Source organism: Hippocampus bargibanti, linkage group LG19 (genome assembly GCF_051943395.1).
Source record: "Hippocampus bargibanti isolate YZ-2025 linkage group LG19, ASM5194339v1, whole genome shotgun sequence".
Lineage (NCBI taxonomy): Eukaryota > Metazoa > Chordata > Actinopteri > Syngnathiformes > Syngnathidae > Hippocampus > Hippocampus bargibanti.
The window spans coordinates 11,135,629-11,156,791 of record NC_142752.1 but is presented as its reverse complement, the minus strand read 5'-3'; the positions used below and the strand labels follow the sequence as shown (position 1 = coordinate 11,156,791).

General features: G+C 42.6%; 1 protein-coding gene across 18 annotated transcripts in view; it reads left to right on the top strand.

Moving 5' to 3' along the window:
- Nucleotides 1-544: 544 nt before the first annotated feature.
- Nucleotides 545-21,163, top strand: part of afdna (afadin, adherens junction formation factor a) — an 83,979-nt gene continuing 63,360 nt past the window's right edge. For 9 of the 18 annotated variants that reach the window (XM_089021394.1, XM_089021393.1, XM_089021392.1 and 6 more), the window contains exon 1: nucleotides 545-856. In XM_089021394.1, coding sequence (XP_088877520.1) covers nucleotides 755-856 — 102 coding nt within the window. In that variant the 5' untranslated portion in view covers nucleotides 545-754. The remainder of the gene's footprint in view (nucleotides 857-21,163) is intronic. The other 9 variants (XM_089021408.1, XM_089021406.1, XM_089021405.1 and 6 more) reach the window with 2 other exon arrangements.

Here is a 21,163-nt window from a genome sequence, read left to right as displayed (position 1 = left end):
TTTGTTGAATGGGGGCTAAAGGCCTATGAAAACTCAGACAGTCACGGAAAGGTTAGGAAGTTTGGTTGCTCGTTTCCTCTATTTAACGAACACTAAAAACAACAGATTCGGACTTCAATCGCCATTATCTGTACTCTGCTTTACATATACTATTTCCAACGAAAACAGCGTCACCCGGTGGCTTCCAAATGAGCGATTACTATTTTTATTTACATGTGCACATTTAATGCTGTCGATGTCTGTAACCTGAATTTGACTCGTCAAAATAGTGTTGTAGATATCTCTAACGTTGAACTGAAACTTCATAGACATGAATAACAAACGTGACGTCACATTGTATGTCCGTTCCATGGAGACATCAAAGGAGGCGATAATAAATAAGGGATGTTAGCAACCTCGCTCAACAGTCGCTGTTAAATGTTTGGTGTTGCTGCATTCGTTACACGTCACTTCCCAGTGTTACGTCATGACATTGGACTTTAAACAGTTAAACCCAACGCCGCGCGTGCTCGCGTACTGTTGATTCGGGGGCGCGCCCAACCTCACCGCGGCTGTCCAAACTCAAACCCAGCGCACACACACACTCACCCACACAGACAGGTCGCGGCAGCTCGGACGAAACGACCGGACGTACTCGGACTTTGGAAAACGTCGGGGTCTGGAGTAGCACCCCACCTCCCTGGACTATCATATTTTTATTTTATTTTTTTAAATACGCACATTTACCCGGAGAGGCGTGGACAGACGGTGCAGCATGTCGGGCAACAGGGAGGAGGAGAGGCGGAAACTGGCCGACATCATCAACCACTGGAACGCCAACCGGCTCGACCTGTTCGAGATCAGCCGGCCCACAGAGGTAGGCTGCAGGCCGGCGTCGGGGCAACACGACAGGCCGCGGTGCAGCGGGGCCTGGACACTTTCCCAACCAAGCTCGCAGCGCGCTTTGGGGAAGCCGAATACGAACCGCGGTCGGCGGCGTTCTATCGTCACTGTGCTCCCTGGGAATTCCCTCACGTTCCGAGTTTAGAGGGGTAGAATCGACGCCAGACTCCGTTGGAAAACCGGCCGTTTACGATGGCGTGCGAGTCATTCAACTAAATATCGTGATTTTTTTCTCGTTTACACTTACAAATCCCAAAACAGTCATTTATGCTCATGTTGTTGTCGTATTTAGAGTCGTAATCACGCGGTAATTGTGATTTGACGGAGCTAGGTAACAGCTTCTTGCTACCGGACACAGCTGTGTGTTGAGAAGGTGAAGAGAGAATAACAGGGACAGCCTTCCCAAAACACAACACAGCCAACAATTCCATACTAAGTCGCTTTTAGAAATAAACTCTGGATTTTGTGATAAAATAAACTGCCCGAATGTGCTGCGAACATTAGCCAAGTCTTCTCAGGCGTTCGAGTGTCATGTTGGACGGTGCCGAGCCGCCGTCGAGGCTACGCATCGCTTAAAATGGCATATTTTCCGAGCTACTTTGGCGGTGGTGTTCTCTGCTAACCCAGGAGACACTGGCTCAGCCGCTAGTTAGCTTGGTTAGCTACGTAAACATATCCAACCCTCACTTACCAATCCCCCGTGAATATTATAGTGTAAACGTTCACATTGCTTCTACAAGTAATGCTACGCCAATATAGCACCGGCTACCACTCTCAGCAAGCAGGAGTGGTAGCAACACAGGCATGATTTTATTTCATTCTCTTGATACATAGATGTAAGCCTGACGTATGAACCAAGAACAAGAGGTCCATGTATTTTCGCCGTAAGGTGTTTTTGTCTTGTGAAGACATGCTACGAGGCGCAAAAGACCACCCCCCGACCCCCACTTGTCACTGCATTGTCTGTTCTGACATGATTCACCACAAAATGCAGCATTTTGTTTTACTGGCGAACTAGGACCAGCAACATATTGTCTTATTAATTCACCATAGTGGGGATTTAGGATGGCAAGGAACAAAAACATACATCATGTGTGTTGCAACAAGGTCTCCATGCTGCTTTTAACAAGTTGATCAATGTTGTCCACCTAAATTGAACATTGCATGGCTGACTGTTTTTGATTTATGGCCATGATTGTGATAGTGTCAGCCGCTGTGTTTTAAGCAGGCAGCAGTCACCCCCGCAGCCCACCCAGACCACTCCTTCCTCCTTCCTTCCTCCTCCATTTTGGATAAGGAGAGGGGGGTCACGGGGTCCCCTCCACTCCCCTTGAGCCGATTAATTCATCAGGATTGAAGCTGGCCGGCCAGCCAGCCAGCCGTTGGCCAGAGTTGTGTACGCTGATGATTAACTGACTCGCTGCCAGCTCTCAAGGCCTCTCTTAAGTCTGTTACTACACGTTAGCCAGCACAACAAGTCTGTTACTGCGCACTGGGAGGGACACCACTACAACAATAAGGTTGCTACTGTACGACTGCACCACATGGACATTTTCCAAGGTCTCTCTAAGTCTGTCACTTTTCAAGGGGCAGTAAAAAGTAGTCAGTTGTTGGGCATACAGTATGAGGGGTGGGGGGTGTCAGTCATCAGACTTTCTGGGCGATACAGCCACCTGGATTCAAAGGCATTTTCTGTACACTTATGCTGACTTGACTCCTTTTGGCTCCTTATTCCCTTTGTGCGTAGTATAACAACGAAATGCAGCTTCACCATGTTTTCTTTGAAACCTGTGCGCTATTATTTGACCCAACTCTGCAACCTTTAGAGTTTACTGGATTCATAATCGAGTAGGGTTTCCTTCATGTCTTCATGATTTAAACCATTCAACTTAATCTATACTGCAGTTGGCTGGGAGCCAATGTAAAGCCTGTGGAAGTCTCTTACTGTGCGACTGGATCCCACTGTCCCTTCTCAAGGCCTCTTCTAGCGCTCTAATATTGTTTTGGATGTATTTATTTGTACATGGACAACAAAACAATATAACACCATAAGCAGGAACATTGTAAATAAATGGTCTAGGTAAGAAAAAAAAAGCACGTTTTGGATTTATGGAAGTAACCTCACCCCATTACACATCTTCATATTCAATATCAAAACCTCCAAAAATAAATGCATGAATAAAAGTAGACTGTTCATTTTTAGGTACAAGCAAAAAAGAACATTGCAGGAATATCAATCTAAATTAACAAGGGTGTTACTGTACAAGGGGACGGCACATTTCCCCACCTTCAGCAGCGTTCCACTAAATGCAAACAAATGCACAACACCCCTGGCCACTGCCTGCCATGCCACCCGATCTATATGTCAGCTACTTCTGCAACGTCATAGCTAGCCCCCTATGACCAGATTTTTTTTTAAACAAGTGTAAAATTAGCCATTCATCCATTCTTTTTCTGGTCCACTTATCCACTGTCCCAGCTATCTTTGAGGTACATCCTGAATTGGTTGCCAGCTAATCGGAGGGAACTCAGAGACATACATACAGCCTTCCGCACTCACAGTCACACTTTAAGGACAATTTAGGGTGTTCCATTAAAGGACAACTGACGTCACTTTTTTGTTTCTTAACTGACATCAGAAAAATGTTTTATAGCATCTAAAATACCCAAAACACGCAGTATGATATTTTTATTCACATGCAAAACACCAATAAAAATGACTTAAAGTGTCCAAAATCTGCAAAAAATTGAGCTGCGAATTGGGCATTTTCAGCAAGTCCCACCCCCAGTTCGTGACGTCATGCCAAGATGTCTTGCATTGCTGGAGAATCAAAACAATGGCTTCAGATTCGGAGAATATGCTTTCTTGTTACACATCCAGTTATGAATATGATTCAAATAATTCTGAAGAGGAAAGCATACATGTTTGCAATCGATTAAATAATTTATTCCGTGCCATTTTGAGGCAACATTAAGGGGAAATGTCTCACCGAAAATGAGGCACAAAATGGCGACCTCCTGTGGCCACCTCCGTTTCCACAGGCTGATAAATTCCTTATATGATGCTTGGATGCCCTCTTCTGGCAGCTTTCGGGTGCAACACGAGGTCCCCAGACCAAACAAGTACAGCAAAATACATTGACGTGATGGAAGGACCGCTACAATGCGTCTTTTTTCGGTCAGGGGCGTTCCTTTGGTGACGTCACATACGGACTCGTCACCAACTCAAAAACAAGACTTCCTGAATATTCAGTGCGAGTCTTAAAACGTAAAATATAGCTATATGTGGTGGAATCTTATTAACATACGCTCAGTAGAAGTCATTTGAAGCCATTTTACAAATTATGGAGACAACTTGTCCGGAGACGTCGGTTGTCCTTTAACCTTCCAGTCATGTTTTTGGAATGTGGGAATAAACTAAAGTACCCAGAGAAAACCTGCACAGGGAGAACATGCATACTCCACTCAGCCGAAAATGTTAAATAGTTATTGACGTTTTTGTAAGACATTGGTGGGGAAGAGGTGAGATTTCAATCATGTCAGATTTTGGTGCGATTAGTCGCTAAACCTTTGAATCTTGCTATCTGGTATTTTTAGATTTATAGACAGAATGTCCAGTGAGGTCCAGTGCTATTGAAATTTGCACATCCCCATCATATGCGCCAGTCTCCTCACTGTTGCAGCCGCCCCACTTTCTTCTTTTTCTTTGATGCTATTTTCAGTGCATAAAAATCAGCTCCGTGCCAACTCGTTTTTGTTTTTGCCATTTTCTTTCCCCGAAAAGTTAAATCTCGTTTCAGAACGTCTTGTTGTCCTGTTTGCTTTTTTTCTGGCTCTTATATTGAACTCATTCATGTCCACTCCAATGCCAGGGTTTTTGTCATTTTCAATGAAATTGCAGGACCCACAGAATATTGACTTTTACATAAACATTCAATTCAGTGGAAGAAACCTTAGACCCTCTTCTTTCATGAAAAAAGAGTTAATTCCTAAGTTATATGGGTCTGGAGTTATCTGAGCTTGAAATGGGGGTGGTTGTACAATACACAATTATTGATTCATATAGCGTTTTATCAATAGTTGAAGCTTTAACAAAGCACTACAATGGATAAAGGCTAAATTCTGCCCTGTCGTGGAAGGGAAAACACATTGCCAGAGGTCTGACCAGTGCTTTATTGGTACCCCCCCCCCACAAGAAAAAAACTAAACCGGAATAAATTCCGGAATTGCGCTCCACGTCATGCTTTTCAATTCCCGAATAAATTCGTAAACGGCAGTGAATGAGTTAAATATAGTTAGAAAGCCTTCACACCAAACCAATGCTTTGCTGACTACTATGTTCTTATGCGGACAGCGTAATTGTAGCCACGGTTAGCGCCTGTGATGCCTCCTCACAGTGCGCCAAGTGCGTTTCGGAACATGAAAAGAGTGTTTCAGAAGTGAGGATCGTCAAAAGTCTCTGAACTTTAAGGGATACACAATATAAATAACTGTCTTAAAATTAACACCCTTTTAGCATCATACACATACGACAGCTCACGCCACCTATTTTTTACACTGCTGGCACAATTGCAGAGGTTCAAAATGCATATTTAGGAGAGTCTATAACATGAATGTTCAATTATGCAAAGTGTTTATTTGTTTATTTTATTTGTCTCTTATACAAATTATTCTGACCACCCATTAAATGAGAAATTAAAGTCATCCTTAAGTGACAGGAGAGGAGTGCCGTTCACAGCGTCGCCAATTTTAAACAATAGTCACCAAGTACAGTGACACCTCCGCTTACGAACGCTTTAGCTCACGAACATTAAATTCGCGAGCATATAGTCTTGGCTAACGAACTAGTTTTTGGCGGACGAACCAAACCACACAGCGCCGCGGTGGATGGTGGACTAGTTTTTCGGTAGATGAACACCACATGGTCGAACAGTCCCACAGTGGCTGGCGGACTACTTTTCTTTGAGTGCAGACGTGGTTTGTTATAGAGTGGAGTAAAGAAAAAGACCACACCACAGGCTAATGTTCAGCCAAAGAGGACACAAAAGAAAATTACGGTCTGGCATAAGAAGGAGATCATTGAAAAACACGAACGAGGTGTGCGTTTGTGTGACTTAGCGTCCCAGTAGCATTACGCTAAATTGACCATTGCTACCATCCATTGAAAACTACCATCACAAAGGTAAATAACGACTTTATTATACTGTACAGTTCATTTCTTTAATTACAATACAATAGCACATTTATTATACATAAAATAAGGTATATTTTGTGTAGTTTTAAGGCTTATTTAGTAGAAAATTATGTTTTATGTGGACCTGGGAACGGATTATTGTCATTTTAATGGTTTCTTATGGTGAAATAAATATTTAGAAGACGAACTTTGCGCCTTACACACACTTTCTGGGAACCAATTAAGTTCGTAAGCTGATGTATCACTCTACCTAAAATGAGGCTTTAAAATGATCTCACCCCTCTGCCTGCCGAATATCCTGAAACCGCGCCCCGCACACCTGTAATCTGTGAATGGGATACCGCTAATAGTAACAGGGAAAATGGATACATTTAGCTAAAAGAGCTGCCAAAATATATCCACTGGAATCCTCCAGTGGCTTTAATGATCCCAGTTGCTGCTGCAATGGGAATAAGCAAGCTTTTATTTAACCCCTACACCCCACAAACCGCCTCTGCCCTCCTCTCCATAACTTGCGCACACTTAGAGCCTACAACGAGGCACTCTAAAGCGCCCTCTTCAGCTAGCTACGGAGCTAACGGAGCTAGTCTTTTTTTTTTGGTGACGCATAACTGCTGATGCGAGCAGAGGTGCTCAAGTTGCTCTACAGTTGGGGAGGGGCCACTCGGTTTGCCAAAGTGCGTCGTCAGGTGTTGCTTTTGCCGCCCCCCCCCCATGGAAAACTGTAATGATTACAAAAAAAAAAGAAAAAAATGTTTTCACGTCACCACTGAGTGCTTTTCAGTAGTTATCACTTTTGTGTCTTTTCCAACAACAAATTAAGTGTTGAATAATAATCATAAGAATACTGTGCCTTTGATTTGTAAGTGTTCAGAGACTATTTCTGAAAGTGTGTTCTACACTACAGGGACCAATTAACGTAATCAAGAGCCCCACATTGACTTTTGCCTGTAGACTTGATGAATTATTCACGTTTGCTTCATTTCCGATGGGAAAATCGCTGGCGTCTTTTTCCCCGACTCGTAGAAGGTTATTGAGGCAAGTCTGTTGAATTGAAGATGGAAGCTGTCACCCCCCCCCCCCCAGCCTCGTTCCTACACAGGAAGCAGGAAGTGGGCAGGAAGTGTGTGCTGGGCTTAGATTTCCGCGATATTGTGGTTTGTGTTCAACCACTTTTGGCGTATTTTATGGATGTATTTGGTTTCATACAAGCATGGAACTTCCATGTGTGTTGCTGATCTTAGGGTTTATTGGCCTTTTTTCGAGCTTTTAGAACGTGGCCACATGACTGCGGGTTTGACAAACATGGCTTAGCGATCTGCTCGCCTCAGCTACAACAACAATAGTGTGTGCCACGCACGGATGGATAGTGCTGAATACATTTATCTGTGTTTGCATTGTCCCTCAGTGGGCTTTTGGGGGGGGGGCTTCCCCCCAGCCTCCTGGTTTGGCGTTGACGCGTGGCCCCTCGCCGTTGTGTCTCCATGGCAACCCAGTCATTTTGTTTGGTGTTTTGAGGCATCGTTAGTCGGGAGTAGCGGGTGGGTCGGCCCAAGGCTAATTGAAATTGCATAATATATGCACCCTTGAAGACACTCAGATCTGGTGCCTCATTTTAAATTGTAAACAATATGGACTCACCAACTGGGTCTCCATCTTTAGCTTATGGTGAGCAGCTACGAGAATATCTTTCATATTAGTATACAGTGATACCTCGGTTTGCGAACCCCATGGCTTACGAACTTTTTGGTTTACGAACGTTACATTTATGAAAATTTGACCTTGGCATCCGAACTTTTTGCAGACACGGAGCTGCCTCAGTGAGTGATGTGTCGTTCGCTAACTAGCCTGTTCTTCTAACAACAAAATGGCAGACGACTGTTTTTGTCCTCTATTCCCCGCCCCCAGTCTTCGGTTAAAGCCACGTGATTGGTCAAGAACGCAGCAGGGAGGGGGGAGGGTTTAAACATTAAAGAGACAGACAGACGACAGTGAGAGTTTCAACTTTGATAGTTCAAAGGCAGAGTGTAGACTGTAAGGTTAAAATATCCCATAAATCAGGCTCCACAAACAACCCGCACAAGCCATCTCGACACTTGATGCAAAGAGCTATCAACCCAGCTAAACAGAACACAATTAATGAGGAACGAGATTCAATTATCGCAGAAAATGCAACTACATGGGATCATTCCTCAAGATGGTGAAAGAAGAAGGCTACGTTCCTCATCAAGCGTTTAATGCTGATGAAACTGGCCACTCTATTCCATCAAGCCATCAACGACCATCACGAAGGTAAATAAAATGACTTTATTATACGGTAACGTTTATTTCTTTCATTATAATATCTCTCATTTCTCATCTCATCTCATTTTCCGCACCGCTTATTCTTCATTAGGTTCACGGGGGTTGCTGGAGCCTATCTCAGCTGTCTTCGGGCACGAGGCGGGGGACACTCTGAATTGTTTGCCAGCCAATCGCAGTTAATTATAATATAGCACATTTATTACACACAAAATAAGGTCTATTTTGTGTAGTTTTAAGGCTAAGAAAATTAGAAAGTAGAAAATTATGTTTTATGGGGACCTGGGAACGGATTCTTCTCATTTTAATGGTTTCTTATAGAAAAATAAATTTTTGGGATACACACTTTTTTCTTTACACACTCTGTCTATCGCTGTAATTCTAAACATTATGCTCTATTCTATATACTTTTGATAACGAATTTTAAATTTGATGCAATATTTCTCACTGTTGTCCAACGCAGAGTATTTTCAATTGTTTTCTGGCAGTATTAAACTGACGGTATGTTTGTTTTGGAAAACTCCCATTTAACAGATGGCGTCAGAATCTCATTTCTGCTTCCAACAATGACTTGCGAGCTTCCATGTTGATTCCCTGTTGAGCCACTGAATGCCGTCTGATATTCCCAGTTCAACGAGGGGTTATGGCGCACCCCATTGGCTCGCGGCAGAGCCAATCGGTCCGCAGGTGGGGGGGAGGTGGCCGGCGTCGGGTTTAACGCGGTGTGACAGCGCTATATCTTTTTAAAGGGGGCGGGTTGCTCTGCTGAGCACACACAATACACCTCTTGTTTTAGCCACAAGACGAAGGACTGAAAAGAGATAAGAGCGCACAAATCACACAGCAGGAATGCGAGCGCTGCACACAGACCAACGAGGAAGCCGACTACGCGCAGCCGGCGAGCGCTTGCCAAACAAATGGGATGAGAAAGCTTCTGTCTCCATCAAACCATCAGATCACAGCAATTTTGTTGCTTTTCTGATGCGCCAGTTCTCTGGGAGCCTCTTAGCATGCGGAGTAGGGGCTAGAAAGGCGTTCAGGACACATTGAGACGTGTGCTGTGACACTTCAATCATCAAGCGGTCCGCACAAAGCCCTCACATTATATTTAACACTGTGATTGGTATTACGACCTGTGTTTCATGACCCCAAGAATATTATGTTCTAGAAACAGGATGAGCAGTGTCCTGATCAAGAATGAGTCAAAAAGTTAGTTTTTTTTTGTTCCTGAGTAATCAGCAGGACAACGTGGTTCTTTTCAGTGACAACCTGTTTCGAACCAAAAAGAAGAGATTATTTGTTTTTAAAAAAAGGCTCTGATTTTTTTCTTTTGAGATATTTCCAACGGTAAACCGACAAAAATGAGACAGAGAAATGTGATTTTACACGTCACTTTAGTGTAAATTTAAAAAAAAGTCTGTACTGTTGGAGGCATTTTCATTTTTTGTTCTTGAGTTTGACATCCCAAAACTCGCACACTACACGCATTTTAATTTACAGCTCGGACGTCTCGAACATAATAATAATAATAATAATAATAATACAGTGAGACCTCAACTTACGAACTTAATTGGTTCCCAGACAGCGTGTGTAAGGCGAAAAGTGTGTATCTAAAAAAAAAATTCCCATAGGAAACCATTAAAATGGGAATAATCCGTTCCCGGGTTTCCATAAAATATACTTTTCAACTAAATAAGCCTTAAAACTACACACAACATACCTTATTCTATGTATAATACATGTGCTATTGTATTGTAATGAAAGAAATACACTGCATTGTATCATAAAGTCACTTTATTTGCATTTGTGATGGTCATTGATGGCTTGATGGAATGGCGTTAGAGGTCGAAGGTCAAAGGGAATTACTGTTTGGAAAGAGAGGCGCATTACACGAGGACTGTAATTAAAGAAATAAACTGTGCTGTAAAATAAAGTTTTATTCACCTTTTTGATGGTCGTTGATGGCTTATGGAAGGAGAGTCACAAGGAATGTTGATAACTTAACCTCTGGTGCTCCGCCAGCCGTGGTGGGTGTGTATTATGAAAATAGTGCTTATTATAAGGTTTAATTTTCAGAAATTTGACGTTTGTAAGACGAAAAGTTTGTAAGATAAGGTGTTTGTAAGTTGAGGTCTCACTGTAATAATAATAATAATAATAATAATTGCAGTTGGTCAGTTTCCACACAGACAGCACATTTTTCACTTACGCTTGGATTTCATCATCATCGTCCGTATATTAATAATATACATTTCATTTATTAGCGCCTTTCAAAGCTCTCAATGACACTCTACAATCACAAAACAGGCATATAAATAAAACCACAGATAAAATTATAAATAGAAACAGGAGATAAAACTATCCAGATAATTCGATTTTAAATAGGTGGGTTTTGAGATGTGGATTTGAACGTGGGAAAAGAATCAATATTACAGATGTTGGGATGAAGAGAGTTCCAGAGTTTGGGGGCAGAGCGGCTGTGATGTGGTGTTGTAATGATAGGAGGGGGTTCTGGTGATGATTCGGGCTGAGGAATTCTGGACTAGTTGTAGTTTGTGGAGAAATTTGTAAGGGACACCAAGGAAGACTGAATTGCAATAATCAATTCAGGAAGTGACACGACTATGAACAAGGATAGTAGTGGTGTGAGGGGTGAGAGACGGACGGTGACGATTGATATTGCATAGGTGGAAATAAGCAGATTGGGTTATGTTATTTATATGGGAGTGGAATGATAGTGAGCTATCAAGGATGACACCCAGGTTCTTGACCTAAAGCAGGGGTCGGGAACCTACGGCTCACGAGCCATATATGGCTCTTGATGATCTCATCAGGCTCGCAGATAAAAACAAATACGTATTTTCACTGTTTATTTCCTGTTTGGGCTGCAGTTGGCTGAATGCACAATTTTGATTGGATGATACTGACCTAGGTGCCGTTCAATCGAAACAGGTAAAAGCCCCCTTTTGGGATAAGCTTGGCGAGTAAAAAAAGATGATGAGTATTGTACACTTCACGTTGAATGGACCAAAGGATTTGCCTTTGTGGAGGGACCAAGTTCTGCTGTCATTCAAACAATATCATCGATGAAACACTTGAATGTCAATGGCACTTTGACAAAGCTCCATGCTACGGTAGCATCAATAAACATCTGTGAGAGACAGCAGAAATCAAGTGTGCAATTTAATGAGCAGTATGCAGTCTAGCTAGCCTTGTGTATGGACCCAGCAAGTTGACTTTCATTCCGATAGTTTGGCTAGATTTTTATCAATCATAAGTAACGGAAAACCATTCATATTAATGGTATTATCACAAAATTATTTTAAATGATCCATTCTGACGTTTTGTTGAAATCACGGTACTGTCTATATATTGTGTGTGCGTGCCTGTGGCTCTCACAAAAAAACATTTCTAAATATTTTGCTTTTATGGCTCTCTTAGTCAAAAAGGTTCCCAACCCCTGACCTAAATAAAGGAAGGGGGCCACAGTGGAACTGTCAATAGTGAGGGAGAAACTGTTGGCTTTGTGTAAGGTGGATTTGATAATAACAATATATTGTATTTATAAGCGCCTTTCAAAACTCTCAAGGTCACACTTTTCGGTCACAGGATGAGTTTGTCTGTGGGTGAGAAGCGGCAGCCACACGCACCAGAGTTCACTCAACCCGGAAGTCACTTTTTATAGATGGAAAGCTAGCTAGCTAAGAGATAGAAATAGAGATAATAACAACTACATCAACAAGAACAACACCAATAATAATAATAATAATAATAATAATAATAATAAGAAGAGTGGGGGGTTAAACATTAGAGACAGTCAGACAGAGAGAGAGAGAGAGTAAGAAAACACACTCACACGAAAGGGAGATGACAGAGCTTGAAACAAAAAAACAAAAGTGTGAGAATAGTGAGAAAATGGATAGAAAACAGTTAAAATATCCCATCAATCAGGCTCCACAAATAACCCGCACAAGTCATCTGTACACTTGATCCAAAAAGCTATCAACCCAGCGAAACAGATCACAATTGATGAAGAACTAGATACAATTATCACAGAGAAAGCACTTACAAGGGATCATTCCTCAAGATGGTGAAAGAAGCCTATGTTCCTCATCAAGTGTTTAATGCTGAGGAAACCGGACACTCCATTCCATCAAGCCATTAACGACCATCACAAAGGTAAATAAAATGACTTTATGATATATATATATATATATATATATATATATATATATATATATATATATATATATATATATATATATATATATATATATCATAGTACATCTATTATACATAAAATAAGGTCTATTTTGTGTAGTTTTAAGGCTTAGAAAATTAGAAAGTAGAAAATTATGTTTTATGGGGACCTGGGAACGGATTATTCACACACTATACACACTCTGTCTGGGAACCAATTAAGTTCGTAAGCCAAGGTCCCACTGTTATAATACATTTCATTTACAAGCGCTCTACAAAACTCTCAAGGTCACTTCACAGTCACAGGACAAGTTAGATAGCTAGCTAGATAGCTAGCCAGCTAATAGATAACTATCTAGATAGCTAGCCAATAGATAACTAGCCAATAGATAGCTACCTTGATAGCTAGCCAGCTAGATAGCTACATGTACAACTCTTTCAATCATCGGTGAGGAAGGAATGCGCTAATGATTCTTCCAATAACCCAAATATAACCGCATTGACTGTGAACCGACGAGGAGAAGTTCAGTCTTTTTGCTGTTAAGCTTCAGGGAATTATGGGTGAACCAGGACTTAATTTCTGAGAGGCAGAGTGAAAGGGATGAAGGTGGAAGAGAGGCATCGGGTTTGCTGAAGAGGTATACCAAATTTACGGAAACTATTGCCAAGGGGAAGAAGGTAGGTTATAAAGAGAAGGGGTCCCAGGACAGAGCCTTGGTGCACACCAGAAGATACAGGGGAAGACTGAAGTGAATTGCATCAATTGCACATGGTCTGCTACTCAAAAGCTGTTGATCTCAACATCAAAATGATGTGACGCTGCCATCTACTGACGTCTCTTTATCATTTAATTAAAAAGATACCAAAGGAAGTTAAACATGGCTGGCGGTCAAAGTTTGCGTTCCGCTTTATGAACAGAAACGCAAGTTTGAAATATACATGATGTTGTTTCCAACACTCGCTCCAAGTTGAAAAGTGCAATTGGAACAAGATGGGAAATTAAAGCCGTGTGACTTTCGCTACCTGCGAGCTGTTGTGACATTTCCAGTCATTCGTCAAGTGACCTGTCGTTTTTTATCAGGAAGCAGCCAAACTCCTTTTTGCATTCCACGCATTCCTTCCTCTCCACATGGAAGGGCTAAATTGTGACATATGAGATCCTGACTCGCTCAGACGAGAGTGGGAGGACTGCTTAGAGAGGCCATTTTTTTTTCTTTCTTTTTTTTCTTCCGCCCGCCCGTCTTGATCCCATCAAAAGAAATTAATAGCAACCTGACCGCAGCCAGCATTTCTCCTCCACGGACAGTTTAAGAGCAAGGAACCATGTGAATTAGGGCCATTGTCTAAACCGGAAATAAATGTGTAACTTAGAAATAAAAACATTGGCGTGCAGTCAGGATATTAAGAATTGTTCTTGGGAGAATCTTAGTTTGTAATACAGAAACCTTTTAACGCAGGGGTGTCAAACTCATTTTTTTGCCACGTTCCACATTAGTTACGAGTACCGTTATGAATTTGGGGAAACCATTAAAATGTTACATCTCCATATTACATATAAAACGCACAACAAATTGACGAATAATTAGTTTTCAAATCTGAAGTCAAGAATAATGTCTGTTATTGTCCTCCTTGGAAATGTAATGGTTCCATTCAGGATGCTTGTAGGGGTGGAGCTGGACAGACTGTTGTTCATTAATTAGTCGAAAGGGAATCCTATGTGTGAATGAACTTGTCGGTGGTGTGGATTTGAGAATGTGGGTTCTCTTTCAAGATCTTTGCCACCCATGGTGGATCATTCAGTCTGCATCTTTCGATGTACAGTGAAACCTTGGCTTACCAACTTAATTGGTTCCCAGACAGTTTGTAAGGTGAAAAGTGTGTATCCCAAACATTAATTTCCCATAGGAAACCATTAAAATGAGAATAATCCATTCCCAGGTCCACATTAAACATTTTCTACTTTCTAATTTTCTAAGCCTTCAAACTACACAAAATATACCTTATTTATGTATAATAAATGTGCTATGGTATTGTAATTGTAAAAATAAACTGCACTGTATAATAAAGTCATTTTATTTACCTTTATGATGGTCGTTGATGGCTTGTTGGAATGGAGTGGCCGGTTTCATCAGCATTAAACACTGATGAGGAACGTAGCCGCCTTCTTCCACCGTCTTGTGGAATGATTCCTTGTAAGCTTTGGCAGCTTTATCGTCAGAACTGACTGCCTCACCATGACGAATGACACTATGAATCCCTGTACGGGGCCTCATTCTCTCTCTGTCGTCCGCCTAACTATTTTAATTTGCAGTTCTTGACCAATCATGCGCAGGTTTAACCGAAGACTGGGGGCGGGGAATACAGGACAAAAAAAGTCCGCGGCCATTTCCTTGTTTGGAGAACGGGCTCCTTCACAAACGACACATCATTCATTGTTGTGCTCCGTGTATCCCGAAAAATAGTTCGTATGCCAAGATTAAATTCTCGTCAATTTAACGTTCGTAAGCCGAAAGGTTTGTTAGCAAAGGCATTTGTAACCCGAGGTATTACTGTACCTGTGTTTCAGGGTGGGGCGATTGGGTTTGGTTCGGTTCGATGCTCTCGCATCTTCGGAATCGGGCCACGGTTTTCATGTTGAGGCCATTTTTTTGCCCTAATATACTGTATATTTTGGGAGTCTTTTACAGAGTATCTTCATCTTTATTAAATTGCATAAAGTTCCTGGTTCTGTAGCCACAAGTGGACACAACCCAGTGTCTTATTGTGCCGGTCCCAAGCACGGATCAATATAGAGGGTTGTGTCAGGAAGGGCATCCGACGTAAAAGCTTGGCCAAAACGAACATGCGAATCAAACCTCTGAAGATGGAGGACACTGATTCGCTGTGGCGACCCCTTGAGGGGAAAAGCCGAAAGGAAAACAAGATTGTGGTTTACATGGTACAATTAGAAATTTTGTTTCGGACTTTAGCAAAAATCATGCAATTTCACAAGTTTCATTTACTTTCGCGGGCCGAATCGAATGGTGGACTTTGACACCGATGATTTAGCCAGTCGAACCTATGACGTTAATTTATTGCTGAAACCTCAATGTCCCAGTCCCTGACAGCAATACAAAAAAACCCAAAAACCGGCCTTTTTGCTATGAAATTGGTTTTGTAAAGGTGCCACATGGGGCTTCTCCGGCTCAAATGTGAGTCTACTAAAAACAGATTTTAGATACACCAGCATGTATTGTTATTGTGGTTTATATATGACAATTTGACATTTTGGTTATGACTTTAATTTAGCATTAATTATGGCACTTGACATGCTTGTTTTGCCTTTGCGGGCCGAATGAAATGATGTGGCAGGCGAGATTTGGCCCCCGGGCCTTGACTTTGACACCAGTGTTTTAAGGGGTCCTCAACAGTTTTCAGAGGAAGGAAAAATGACCCCCCCCCTAGCTTTGCGTTATGCATCGAGTAGACGGAGCTACACGAAAAGAATACAATGCAGCTTTTTAGGGTGATGTTTGTCCACCTGAGACACCCGAGAAGTGTCGCGGTTCCACGGGAAACCTGACACCCGGCGGGTTGCCATGACGGCGAGACTTCTGTTCATTCATGGTGGGCAACTCGGGCGTGAAAGGAGTGATGATGAAATCATTCACAATCAACCACTTTGACATCTATCGATCTCCTCTCGAACTCTCATGTCCCGTGTGATTGACGTTAATCATGTCACACCTGTTGACATGATGACGGGCGTCGGGTCGGAGAGAAACGGAGTGGAGAGCAACAGGATGTCAGTGGCGCGACCGCATGATTTAAAAAAATGATGAGCTAGCACGTTGTTGTTTTGTACAAAAACAAAAACTGTATTTCAAATGTGGGGAGTCCAATAAGGGGCGGAACCAATATTGATTTGGTCATTTTTCTCCAAGGGTTCTTTAATTCGAAACAATTTTATTTTTTGTTCGTGTTTGTTCCATGGTCCAGAGCCTCTTTCAATCAATTGGCCGCAGGCAAATGTTTTGGTTATGGTAGAAAATCTTTTTGATCCAACTCACCAAAGCGCAAAACTACCCACTCTGAGCTGTCTGTCTGTCTGTCTGTCTGTCTGTCTGTCTGTCTGTCTGTCTGTCTGTCTCTCTCTCTCTCTCTCTCTCTCTCTCTCTCTCTCTCTCTCTCTCTCTCTCTCTCTCTCTCTCTCTCTCTCTCTCTCTCTCTCTCTCTGTCTGGATGTCTGTCTGTGTGTGTCCCTCTGTCCCTCTCTGTCTCTCTTTCTCTTTCTCTCTCTCTCTCTCTCTGTCTCTCTGTCTCTCTCTGTCTCTCTGTCATATTCTCTTTCTCTGTTTCTCTCTGTCTCACTCTTATCAGTCTCTCTCTCTCTCTCCCCCTCTGTCACTCCCTCTCCCTCTCTCTTTCTATCGCTCTCTCTGTCTCTGTTTCTCTCTGTCTCTGTATCTGTCTCTCTCTCTGTCTCTCTCTCTGTCTCTCTCTCTGTCTCCCTTTCTGTCTCTCTCTCTGTCTTTATCTCTCTCTCAGTCTCTGTTTCTCTCTCCGTGTCTCTCTCTCCCTCTGTTACTCTCTCTGTCTCTGTATCTGTCTCTCTCTCTGTCTGTCTCTTTCTCTCTCTGTCTCTCTCTCTGTCTCCCTCTCTGTCTCTCTCTCTGTCTTTGTCTCTCTCTCAGTCTCTGTTTCTCTCTCCGTGTCTCTCTCTCCCTCTGTTACTCTCTCTGTCTCTTTCTGTCTCTCTCTGTCTCTCTCTCCCCTCTCTTTTCCTATTTCTCTCTGTCTCACACACCAGTGACAGATACTACAGCATAGAATTTGAGGTTAGTGACACCAAGTGGACACAAGTAATACCTCCACCACACATATTTTTATGGCTGAGGTTTATCAATGCAAAATGCAATTTTATCCTCAAAAGTGCAAAATTGTCAACCTCATTATGCCACCTTTATGTGTGTGTGTGTGTGTGTGTGTGTGTGTGTGTGTGTGTGTGTGTGTGTGTGTGTGTGTGTGTGTGTGTGTGTGTGTGTGTGTGTGTGTGTGTGTGTGTGTGTGTGTGTGTGTGTGTGTGTGTGTGGGAGGAGGGGGTTAGCTTTCACAGCAGTGTGGAAAGGGGTTCACGAGGAGCTTGCATTTCCATGCTTGTGCTTCGTTTGGATTGTCATGTTTCGCCTCGCTTGTCATTGTCAGGCCTGACTGGCCTTGTATATATGTACACACACACACACACACACACAAACACACACAGAGCCTTGATCCTTACTTGCGCATAATGAAAGCAATGACAACAAGTCTGATTTGTGAAACGCTTGTCCCACATGAGGTGATTTAATGTTGGCCTTTCCCACAATGCATTGCTTTGCCAAGGGTGGGCTGTGTGAATCAGCGGTGTGTCAGGTGTGTGCAGCATTGTGTGTGCATGCGCTCGATACTGAAGCAGAAACTCACCTGAAACAAAGAGACGCTGTGCCTTTTCATCTACTGTCGACAAACAAGCCTCCTTTCTGTCCACTCAGCTCGTTGTTAAACACAAATGAGGATGGTGAAATGTTGGTGGTGACATTTCAAATGTGGAAGAATTTTTACCTGAGAAGTATTCCGAGTGCCGTATGTAGAATCTGAAAGTGATAAGAAAGCAACCTCGGTACAATTCGATTAATAGAACAAAAATGCCCATGGGTTGGCAACCCGCGGCTCCAGACCCGCATGTGGCTCTTTAGCGGCTCCTTGCCCCTGTTTCAAAAATGTTTGAAAATGGAAAAAAGATGAGGGAGGGAAATATATTTTATTTGTATCAATATGATTTCTGTAGGAGGGCAAATGTGCCACAAATATTCTTCATGTTTTCCAAGCTATAAAAATGTGTAAAATACATCTTAAATTTCAAGATTACTGTCAACGAGGATTTGAGTCATAGCCTGCAACACATGATTTTACAGCCATTTTTCTGGTGACTGTCCAGAAAAAATTCACTCAGGGTACTGGCAATATACAGGTAACATTTGAGTTACCACCGGCTTCCGTTCCGACAAAACGGTCATAATTTAAAACAGATTCTTATCTTACAGACACATTAGATATCAAGTAGACAGGATGAACTTAATACAACTAAAAGTCAGGCGGTCGTAAATCGAAAAGCATTCAAAATGGCTGACGCGAGGATCACGTGATCATAACAAATGATGACACACTGGCATCTTCTATACGACAGGATAGTATACGATGTCAATCTGTTGTTTTTAAGCATCATTTTCTATTGTATACTATTATATACCAAAATGTTGACAGTTCATTTATAAATGTTATAACTTTTAGTGTGATTGTAATCATTTTATATTTCGTATTATCGATCTTTATTTCTGTGTCGGCGCACACGCTTTTTGCTGACACAAATCCGCATGGCTTCCCACGCATGCGAGCTTTCCAAAAATCGCTCTCTCTGCTAACGGAGAAGCCACGAGAGGTCACCTGTCTAGAAGAGGTGGCGGCGCCGACCATGAGCCGGACGCGCCGTTTGCGTCGCGGCGATCCCACTCGCTCCGCCTCGGCGTCGGTGGACACCCCTCCCTCCCTCCTATTGTCACGTTCGGATTGACAGCTGGGGCCGGGGCCACGCCTCCCCGCTACAACCAAAAGATAAAATAACTTTTACCCTCATGGTTCTCCAACCTTTTACTAGTAGCACCTAAAATTTTACAAAACATTCCAGTTACCACTGGTCAACAATATTAGCATATTAGCATATTTAATATTATGAGCTACTGTAACATTTGGCACGCCGTTTGAACAACTGCGCTTAAATCATTCATCAAGGATGAGACTGCTGAGCGGTTGCACCTTTTTGTCAGCATGAATATGCCAGCACTGTTTTTGATTTGGGAGGAATGCCAGTGCCATTTGACTGTCATCGCTGGAAAGGTCTGGGGCGATTGTGCTTTTTTGCGCCTGTCATGGGCAGCATTTTTACAGCCGCGCTTTGTTCAGCGGGAAGGTCGGTGCTGTTGGACATTCTGCGGCTGGACGGATGCATGGCTTGAGGAGCCCGCAATGAGACGAAAGGAGCGTCAGCGCAGAGTGCTGGTGCGTATGTGGAACTGTCGCGGCCTGGAATTGAAGCGGATTTACATGGGCAGGAGATGTGAGACAGTCTCTTATCGTCATTAGATGCTAGAGCTTCGTATTTGCTTTCAACATTTAGCTTCTAGCAGACGTGCGCATTCCACAATGACGTCTCTGATCCACTGGTGAAAAAGATGCTTTAATTCTCTCCTCTTTCATCTAGAACTGCTTCATGCAACAAAGACAGTGCAGAAAGTGCTTAAGATGGACTGACTGTGTTTTTTGTGTAGTGTCACATTATTTGTTATTTAGGTTTTTTTATGTTGTTTTGACTTAACGATCGCGCCACGAAAGTGGCTGCCTTGACTCCAGGTCCTTTATTTTATTTTTCTACTTTTTACTTTCCTTTCCTCTTACTTTCACCACTTTGCTGCTGTAAAATGTAAATTTCTCCACTGCGATGCTAATCCAATCCAAATCGAGTTAAACAATAACAAAAATGATTAGATGTAAAGTTATATGAAACAGACGCGCCCTCTCGTCAGGGATTGTTCCCGGACCATATTTGTATCTTGGGGTGCGCCTTTGAAGCCTTTGAAGAATTCTCGGCGCGCATCCGAAGCCAAATGAACTCTGCAAAGCTCACTCCTGCTGACTTTCAACTGGGGCTTATGGGCCAACCTCCCCCATGTTGCCGCAGGTGGGGCCGCAACAATATTGACTTAGGAACATACTTCATTTTAGTAAGCCAACCTACATGTGTTGCACGTTCTCGTTCCCGTGTGTATGCTCGGAGGCGGTCGAGAAGACCCCGCGACCGCAGGAATCTGTTTTGCTTTTAACCGGAACGGCCTTCTCTTCCCATCAATCTCATCTTCGTCATGTCAAGTGAAGCCAAGCGGATATTTTTCTGCGTTGGCAACGTGAGCGCCACTTCTCATTTATTACCAACTGATAACACACAAGCACATACCGAGCCACGTGCACTTAATATGGACGTACTCCGGGGTGTTGCTACATACCCTCCTGGATTGATGTACCGGCTGTGTGAGAACAAAAAAGAAACATGAAACCCAACGGAATTTCATTTCCTGTAGCCAAGATCTTTCAATGCTCGAAAACATAAGCTGAAGGTAAAACGCCAGCGATTCCAAGGTGGAATTGAAGCGATGGCTCATCAGTCCTGCCCCGAAGCAGTCAAGTCTCAATGCAGTGCAACGCACAGTTGCGAACAGCGTAGGCGGCATTCGACAGCCTGATGATTATGAAAGTAGAATTGTGAGGGATTGTTCAATTTTCTGATTGGCCATTGTGATTTGTGACATGTTTTCCAGTTGTGAGTCATTTATGATTTAATATTTTTGACTTTCTTTCTATTTTTGCTTGGGCGTGGCTGATTACAGCTATCCGCACTGTTGGCCTACTTTTGCTATTCATATGTGAGTTTTTTTTTTAATTTATTTACAGCCATCACTCATGCTCAGTAGTCACTGCGTTTTATGTATCCAACCTGTTATTTGCTGACATCAACAC